Raw genomic sequence first — 9,711 nt, 5'->3', positions numbered from 1 at the left:
TAAAATATGCCATTTTAAAAATGTATTAGGACACATGAACAACCATCCCTGAATCAAATATAACAATCGACAAGAAAGTAACCTGAAGTGCAAAATGTGCATCATAGTGCTGAGGAGTGGCTTTAGTTATTGTGCAGTTAGGTAAAAAAAATATAACCAGCAGATTATGTACAAACACATGAACATAACAACATAAATAATAAATAACCCTCATGAGAGACATCACATTGTTTGTGAGCAAGGATCTCAGGGAGTTCAATCTGAGTAAAAGCATGAGAATAATAATAATAAAAAAAACAATAAAAGACTTGAAATTGAATTAATTTGATGAACCAACTCAACCCAATTAACTATGTTTATGTTTAACTTGCATCGCCTTGTGTCCATCGTAAACGAAAACACATTCAATGAATGAAAAGACTGTCTGACCTCTGAAAACTTGCAGTAGAGAAAAACATAAATACACTTCATATGAACCCAAAAGTATTATGTATGAAATGAATTGACAGAAGCACATTTTTAATTAGTTTTAGTTTGTTTTCTAAACACACAATTCAGTTTCAGTTAGTAATGGGGTTAACTATAATAACCTTGGTATATATATATATATATATATATATGTATATATATATATATTTATATATATATATATATATATATATATATATATATATATATATATATATATATATATGTGTGTGTGTGTATATATATGTATATATATATATGTATACATATATATATATATACACATATACGTGTGTGTGTGTGTGTGTGTATACACACTGTATAGACGAGTATAATAGACGAGTGGCACCCATGTATTTTTCTACTTTTCATCTGAATCCTGTGTGGACAAGCAGCATCAAGTGTGACATCAAGCCTCTGGCAATAAAACCAATAACCTGAACAAGCTGCACAATCAGCCACAATGACCACAATGCCCACAAGTACCATTCATGCTGCTGTCAGACCATAGACAATTGAATGAAACACATATCTGGGACTTAAGTTTGCATTTAATGCACTGCATACAATGCATCCTTTCTATTGTCAAAGCAGCGCTCGTATCCTTGCACAGTAATGACAGTATACTGACCCCTAGGGGCCACTGGATATTTTGTCTTTGAGCAGAGTTTGTGTTTTCTGCTTCTAGATAATTGGCTCAGTACCATTAAAAGATGACAGACATGTTAGGGCATTTAATTTGTGGAGTATATAATAAACTAAAATGCATTTTGCCTTTGTTATTCATCTACATTTACCATTTTCTGGTCATATAACCTGGTACAGTTTGAGGCACATACCATCATATCCAATGGGGTTTACAGTGAACATTCTTTATTATTTAACAGAAAATGATCAAAAAGAGTTTGTATTCCCTTATTGTAATATGTGTGTTTTATTTAATGCATGTGAAGGACTTTGTAAAAACCATTTGGAAAAACCCAAAATAAGGGTCACACGTGTCGTTAGGCTTTCACCTCTTACCCATCATCATCAGAAACTCACTCACCCGTGCAGCAGGAGACGGTGGAACCTGCAGCAACATGGCTGCAGTGATGAAGACGTCAGAAATAATCGCCCCCCCCGTCGCTTCATCAATTGAAAAACCATCCAACAACACTGTGATCAATATTAAACAGTGTCGGTTTCATCTTTCTTCCTTTTCTGTCTGTTGTTTAGGGACGTGAAACATCTCTTTGAAGAAAGTTGTTGACACCAGCCAGGAGTTGGAAACATCAGAGCGCATGTGCCATAGCTGTCAACATGATCCACAGCAGGTGCTGCTGGGAGTCAGTCAGGTGAGGAACAGGGCTCAGTAAAATATTGATGATGTCTTTCTGACTGTTTTGACACAACATCAAGATTATATAGCTTTTTTTCCATCTCTTTTATTGTGCTTGTTTGTAGTCTGTTACTTTTTCACTGCAATATTATAATATAACAAACTTTGAGGGAATTTTTATTCTAAAGAAAGCTGAATCAAATGTCTTTCCCTCAATACTCTCTCTCACGTTCATCGCAGCAGAGGCAGGAGGTGCCATTTCTGCGTGGAATGACATCTTCATCCTCACTTGTACTCAGCTGCTTGTAAGTTGCACAGTGACATCATGTGGAAACAGTGGAGAAATACATGTTACATACAAGAGCAGTTATCACAGTGGCTTTCATGGCTGCATTATTTAACCTTTAAGAAAAGTGCCATATGTGTATTGAAGCTTCCCTTATGAGCTCAGTGGCTGTGATCCTGCTGAGTTCATCTTAAGTCCTTTTGTCAGGAGTTTTCAGCCTGATCATAGACATTCATGGCGGGTTATACACACTGCTCTGTTTAAATAAGTGATCGTCAGCTACTTTACAAAGGCCGAGTGCCAGTGTAAACTGGCAGGGAAGACGACGGAGTGCATATTGAGTAAACTTGCTTGAAGTGCTCCGAGCTGTTCATCGTGTCCAGTTAAGTGCTATAGGCAGAATGAAAGTAAACCTCTAAACTGAATGAATGAATGAATAACATGATGTTAAAGCAGGGCTGTCAAATTCTTTATAAGTCAGGGGCCACATATAGCAACACCAATGTTTACAGGTACAGGTATCTGGAACTAAAACAAGTCTAGTATTTCACATATGATTAGAACAAATGTTTGTCTTACACACCTATGTGATATAGTGTTCCTGAAACTGAAGTGGGAGCTAATAAAAATGCCATCCCAGACGACAAATTGAAGAATTACAGCTTGAATAACAACATAATTGTAGTTGATTATCTTCCGTGTGGTGTTAACTTTCCTGCGCTGCTTCTGGACAGTGGTCAGGGGAGATTTCACCTCCAGGGCTGTGGCTGACAGGGGATGAACACGTGGACACTCGGGTGATCTGGAAGAGTCGGATTGGACTGGTTCTGCCCCCCGGGCCGTATGTTTGACACCCAGTCTAAATGTAATTAGACTTGAGCAGATATTTGTGATAAACACTGTATGTACTGTAGCATCACGTTATGACCTTTTAACCCTTTTGCCGGCTCACAGTCTTGTAATAGTCAGAATGGAGCCTCTTTCACTCTATGAGTTTGGGGACAGTGTGAATACTTGATAATTCTCTGAGATTCAAACTGCCTGGAATCAGGTTTAAGAGTTCAGGTAAAAAGATGAAAGAATATCTGCCTCATGTTAATCAGCACGTCTTGTGTTTAAGTTTAAAGTGCAGACTCGCATCAGAGTGAGGAGACAGACAACAGGTCGACACAACAACATCCCCGCTATCTTTGACCTTTGCTCTTTTGAACCTATACTCACAGCAGTGATCAAATCATTCCCCGTCTGTGTGAGAGAGGACGCTCGCGATTGGTTGGAAGAGCTACACACCCCCTCTGCCTTCCCCCCACTCCTCACGTCCATGTCTACTTTTTAACTTTGGGCCAATTCTCACCCGTTTCACTTCAGGCGTTAGGTCCCAGTCCCACACCTGACAGCAAAATGTCTGACAAAGGCGCCTTCGACACCAACGTGCTGACTCTGACCAGGTTTGTCCTGGAGCAGGGCAGGAAGGCGCAGGGAACAGGTGAGCTCACCACGCTGCTCAACTCCATCTGCACAGCTGTCAAAGCCATTTCCACCGCTGTCAGGAAGGCTGGGATCGCTAACCTGTGAGTAATGAAACTGAGGTGACAACACTGTGAACACTCTCAATGGAATGAAAGCTCAGTATTTGAAGTATTTCGATTCTATTTAAATCTATTTTGTGTGTGAAAATCATTTCAATCTGAGTTTAGTGTCATTTTTTATTGGCATGAAGATCGTTGAGCAGGTTTAGCTATGGCCCCGGTCAAAGGTCAACTGTGTACATGTGCAGTCTATGTGCAGGGCAGAGGTCAAGAGAATAATACGCCTCTCTCATACACAATTAAAATTACATTTATTGCACTTTACGAGCCAAGTGCATTCAGAATTGATTTTGTTCTCATTTCAACTTGATGTCTCTGGCAGCTATGGCATTGCTGGAAGCACCAACGTGACAGGAGACCAGGTGAAGAAGCTGGACGTTCTGTCCAATGACCTGGTCATTAACATGATCAAGTCGTCCTTCACCTCCTGTGTGCTCGTGTCAGAGGAGGATGAAAAGGCCATCATTGTGGACCCAGACCAGAGAGTAGGTGCATCTTTACAGCGTAAGCACAGATGGTTGTGCCCTTTATTTGTTTGTGCATGTTTGTATCAAGCCACTGATAGATCAATGTCACCTGACAGGGAAAATACATCGTGTGCTTTGATCCACTGGACGGCTCCTCAAACATTGACTGCCTTGTCTCGATTGGAACAATTTTTGCCATCTACAAAAAGGTTAGTATCACATTCAGGCGTCAGGGATGGTTTGGCATCACATTTGTGTTATTACAACCTTGAGTATATCTGCTGATACTGATATCAGTGAGGTATGGTGAGTACTTGCATTTTTCCCCTGTATCATGACAAAGAAAATGTCGGTGCCGTTATGCTCAGATGAAAAACCGCTCTATTTCAGTACAGTTATGGATTTTCCCCAAATGAGCATTTTTAGAGCCGCGATAGCTGCGCAGCTCTGAGGATTACAGTGCGGTCGGTCTGTCGGTCTGTCCACCACTTTTGTCCACGCTGGATTGTCCTGGCAGACGAAGACAAAGATCCATCAGGGTCCACAGAGGACAAGACTGGTTGACGTTTGTGACTATTGTGACTAGTTCTTATATTGCTTCACACACGTATGTTCTTCACTTCAGGATTAATTCCGGTTACATAGATAATGGCAGTGCAATAAACGCTTCAGCACAAGCACTTTAGATAAAGATAAAGGTTCCGCAATCACCTTGAAACGTATGATCTATATTTCCTGGTTTGCATTATATAATATCACATAGTCCATTTTTGTCAACTGGAACTTTGTTAACCTATGCTGTTGTTCCTTATTTGTGGATATTGTTGTGATTATATGTTTTAACCCGTCGACTTGGGACTATTTTTCACAAGTTTTAGTTTTTATTGAGTTTTGACTTGTTGACTGTTTTAAAAACGTGAGTTAGTTTGTATTAGTTTTCATTTTAGTTTAGTTTTTATTAGTTTTATTGTTAGATTGAGTTTTGCCAAGTACAAGATGCAAAAAGGTCATAATAAGTATTGTGTCATCCCAACAAAAGATATAAGATGTGCATCATAGTGCTGAGGCTGGATAGGTAAAATCAAATAGTATGTATGAAATAAATTTACAAGGACGAAAACTAAAGCACATTTTCTCTAGTTTTTATTTTTATTTCAATTAACGAAAAAAAAAAATTCAATCTTACTGTTCATCATTTTGTTAGTTTTCGTCAACAATAATAACCTATAGGGACTAACGTTGTGAAATGTGCAGTGTCACTACTTAAATAAATAATCACATTTATAAATATGCCTTTACTTTTCATAGTAAGCGTGTAAACATCAGTAATTAAACATTTATGACCCCAGACGTGCCAAAAAATAAGGTTTTCTGCTTTACAGTAATAGCATAGTGTTTCACAGCAGATATAAAATGGCCCAAGTATCCCTGATCACATTAACTAGGCCTCTGTTTGTCCCAGTAAACAGTTTAATTATTTACACCAGAGTTTTCCCCACAGCGACTTGTCAAACTGTCTGCCGTGGTGATAAAAAAAAAAAGACTATTACCATTTAGCTCAAGGCACTGTAGCGGCCGCCTGAGAGACCCTCTCAGCACACGCCATACCAGAGCCCATGTGCAGTGATCTGACATCGCACGTATATGTAATACCTGCTCTTTTATGTCATCTCCGTGGAATAACCTCCATGCAGCCTCGATCAACTTGTCAAGGAAAATGACATTCCCACTCCACGGCACCTTCAGCTCTCCTGCTGCTTCCTGGAATGCTTCTTTTTTTCCTAACGTGATGTTTTTCCCACATGTTCTTCTGCAGACCACAGATGGCGAGCCCTGTGAGAACGATGCTCTGCAGCCTGGAAGGAACATTGTCGCTGCTGGTTATGCGCTGTACGGCAGCGCCACCATGATGACCCTCTCGACCGGTCAAGGAGTCAGCTGCTTCATGCTGGACCCCGTAAGACGACGGCAAAGCCATTACTATGTTCACATTACCACTGTGCATTTGAACGCGTCATGACACTGTGACATGGCCCTGCAGGCAATTGGCGAGTTCATCTTGGTGGATCGCGACGTCAAGATTAAAAAGAAGGGAAAGATCTACAGTTTGAATGAAGGATATGCACAGCACTTTTATCCAGATGTGACTGAATACCTGCAAAAGAAGAAATTCCCAGAGGTAAAGGCAATGAGTGAACAGTGCATTACAGAGGCAACATGTGACAAAACTTCCCAAGACACCTGAACACAACAATATTTCCATTTGAAATGTTTCCAGGACGGTTCTGCTCCATACGGCAGTCGATACATCGGCTCAATGGTCGCCGATGTTCATCGCACTATGGTGTACGGCGGAATCTTTTTATATCCCGCCAATGTCAAGAGTCCCAAGGGCAAGGTGAGTGGTATTATGTCGTGTTGTAAGATCATCTGTGTGAGGTTTTGTTATACTTGAGTTACAGTATCTGCTTCTTGCCTTCCAGCTCAGGCTACTATATGAATGCAACCCCATGGCCTTCATCATCGAGCAGGCAGGAGGCAAGGCCACCACTGGATCTATGAACGTTCTGGACATCCAGCCCACCGCGATCCACCAGCGAGTCCCTGTGGTCCTCGGATCCCCCGATGATGTGCAAGAATATATTTCCATTTACAAGAAGCATAACAAATGAGGTACCCATGCACGCCCGCTGTAAAACGTCCATCAGACATATAAAGAAGGTGTACGCTGGCACATTGTTAAGTCGGTTTTAAATCATTTTTCTTTTTCCCCCCAGTCTCTTTGAACACAGCAGGCCACGTCTGGCGGTGAGCAGCCTGAAGCAGGACTAAACACAATAAAGTGCACTGATGAAGGAACCAGGAGCTTCACTGGACCTGTGAACACACCGCTCTGCCATATAACCTACCTTCTTGTTGTGTGTGTGTGTGTGTTACTTGAAGGCATCTTTCTGTATTATTTAAATAAAGACCAATGGAAAATGCACATGTTCTTCACTGAGTTGTCACAGTCTTATGTCCGAGTGTGGTTTGATGAATAAATGATTGAGTTTTATTGTTTCTCACTGCAAACATTGACACAACGGATGACATCAGAGGTGTGTGTCACTTGGTAAGAACATGTGAAAGGGTCATTTATTTGAATTGAATTGTGTTTGAATGCAATAAACCATGTTTAAAGCTCTTCAGACTGAACATGTTTCCACATTTGACTCATGTTCACACGTGGGAAATGCCATACCACCATTCTTTACCTGCGCTCATGGGACGAGAGTAAAATGTAGAGTTTTTCTAGAGTTTGAAGCAAGTAATGAATAAAATTTGCATGCGTTACTGTAAATGAGTCGTTGTTTTGTGTATATTGTAATTTTACTTTTACTACAGTATAGGTTTTTTGGAAGTGCTGTACTTCACTACGTTTGAACAGTTACTACGTTTTAATTTCACTGAGTAAAATGAATTAAAAAATAAAGTAAAATACATTCCTGTAGCAGAAACTTTGGCAGTGAATGACGAGGACAGGTGAATGAACAATGAAGACAGGGGAGCTGGCGCTAATTAAGGTCCCCTGAGTGAGTGAGAAAGTCGAAGCATTTGTGACCTTTGACCCATTTTGACTGGTGCATTATGTGTTTGCATACTTTATTTTGTCAGCACTTCAATTTGTAAAGGTTTACCTTTAATTAAAAACAATTCACGTGAGATTTGTGTCTCCAATGTCCTTTTTGCACGACACAAGAAAGAACCCCAACCTTGTTAAAAAAGTAACTAAGTAACTTTTAAAGAAGCTACTTTTTTACTTGAGTGCATTTTTAGACCAGTATACTTTTACTTGTACTTAAGTAAAATGATTTATTTATTTATTATTTATCAAAATAGTGGTACTTCAGTAATCTTTCCACCTAAGAATGTTCTCCTGTACAAAGACTATTTCAGTTTACTATATTTTATTGGGACATTCTGTGTCTCATATGAGTTAAAAATAACTATAAATCCATCACATCAAGGTTCCATTGCCAAGCAAATAGCTTCATATTTAACAGGAGATCTTTTTGACCTTTTTTGTCCTTCTCCTCTTCAGAGTGTGACGTGTTTTCTTGTCAGGTCACGTGCTGCCGGCTCCGGTATCAGCTGCGCTCACAGGCCGCGACAGCACCAGAAATGTTTCTGCTTTGCTGCAGCTCTAATGAACCTGAAAGACTCACCGAGCAAAACAAAAAGATCCAGCGGCGTGCTCGCACAAACGCCGCATTCAATCAATCAAGTTTATTTAGGGAAGCAGTCATTATGGTCCGCAGTACAACAACGTCTTCGAAGTCAGAACAGTCTCCCAATATGGTGCTGCAGCCTCCGACGAAGGAAAGGAGTAGATTGGAAGTCAGATTTTGAGGCTTAATCAGATTTTAATGATGTTAAACACAATAACGCAGTCATGTGGATGACTGGTTACTGATGTCATACGGAAACTTGGCAGCTGAGAGGAATTTTTATTGGCTTTTTTTACTCGCATGTTGGCAATTTAAAGTCTCTTAATGTGAGAATACTGTATGAGTCATGTGAAAGTTAAATTATGGGAAGTAAAAGCAGATGTCTGATCAGAGACGGAAGGCTCGGCCATTTACAAAGAGCTCCTCTGTATATAGAGAGAACGCAGAGTAATTTATGTTGCTCCAGTGTGCTGGATGGAATCCATATTGTCTGGTACTCACTAAAAACTGAACCGCTTCCCTTTTTCATGTGTGTTTGTCACTGTCAGCGCTCAAGGGTCTCGGTGCCCGTGAGACACACAAACACTTGCACATTACAGGCACACATGTTTATTTTCGATTCTGTTCAGACTGTGTATGATTATAGGTTACTGAGTCAATATTTAGATTTTGCAGGAAAAGCAAAACCCAGCCTGTTTATTTTCCCCCAGCTACTGTGTGTGGTGAGTGTGTTTGCACTGTGTGTACGTGTATACTTGTATATATAAGGCACACACACACACACACACACACACAAAAAAGATGCACATGGCTCACTTTGAGTAAAAGTGGGAAAACTTTATGGACAGTGTCATCTTTGCTTTGAGTTGTTATGAGATTTGTGATTTGATTGTTGCCTACGTCAATATGTCATATTGTATGCAAACAAACACGTAACAATTCCCCTCGTGGGGCGTTACGAACTGTCTGTCAATCATATTCATATGTGCTGTGCTTTATTATCTACTTCCTCTATATGGGAAAGTCATTTTACAAAGTCGACATTTTGTCCTTCTGAAGAAAAGATGAAATTGAGGGCAGTAACTCCACAGGAGTTGTATTTGCAGCCTGTGGAGTCGCCCCCTTGTGGCCAATTGTCCCACTTCTTAGCCTTCTCAATTTCAAACCGTGCAACCTTTTTTTTTTTTGCATTATTTGAACACTCCGCCGTCATATTCACGACCAGTAAAGTCTTCCTTTTCTGAAAGCTCCAACTTCAGGATGTCCGTGTGTTTCATAATTATGAGTTCCGTTGGAATGCAGCAGTAAACGCAGTCGTGTAGTGGTAGTGAAAGCAATACTACGACCGTACCAAGTGTCCAGCTGAAAGCAA

General features: G+C 40.2%; 1 protein-coding gene across 1 annotated transcript; it reads left to right on the top strand.

Annotated features, from left to right (window-relative positions):
• The first annotated feature begins 3,402 nt into the window (after positions 1-3,402).
• Positions 3,403-7,471, top strand: fbp1b (fructose-1,6-bisphosphatase 1b). The gene is made up of 8 exons (XM_044012955.1): positions 3,403-3,646; positions 3,987-4,149; positions 4,248-4,340; positions 5,948-6,088; positions 6,173-6,310; positions 6,410-6,529; positions 6,615-6,804; positions 6,909-7,471. The coding sequence occupies exons 1-7, from the start codon at positions 3,477-3,479 to the stop codon at positions 6,801-6,803; spliced, it is 1,014 nt and encodes a 337-aa protein (XP_043868890.1). The 5' UTR covers positions 3,403-3,476; the 3' UTR covers position 6,804; positions 6,909-7,471.
• The last annotated feature ends 2,240 nt before the right edge of the window (positions 7,472-9,711 follow it).

Source organism: Solea senegalensis, linkage group LG21 (genome assembly GCF_019176455.1).
Source record: "Solea senegalensis isolate Sse05_10M linkage group LG21, IFAPA_SoseM_1, whole genome shotgun sequence".
Classification (NCBI taxonomy): Eukaryota; Metazoa; Chordata; class Actinopteri; order Pleuronectiformes; family Soleidae; genus Solea; species Solea senegalensis.
Note: the sequence above shows the minus strand (reverse complement) of the source record. Positions and strands in the feature narration are given on the sequence as shown.

Excerpts from the sequence above, each read along its gene's own strand:
- fbp1b (XM_044012955.1), top strand. The coding sequence starts at position 3,477 with ATGTCTGACAAAGGCGCCTTCGACACCAACGTGCTGACTCTGACCAGG. Across the intron at positions 4,341-5,947 it reads TTTTTGCCATCTACAAAAAG|ACCACAGATGGCGAGCCCTG; the intron begins GTTAGTATCACA and ends GTTCTTCTGCAG. Across the intron at positions 6,530-6,614 it reads TCAAGAGTCCCAAGGGCAAG|CTCAGGCTACTATATGAATG; the intron begins GTGAGTGGTATT and ends CTTGCCTTCCAG.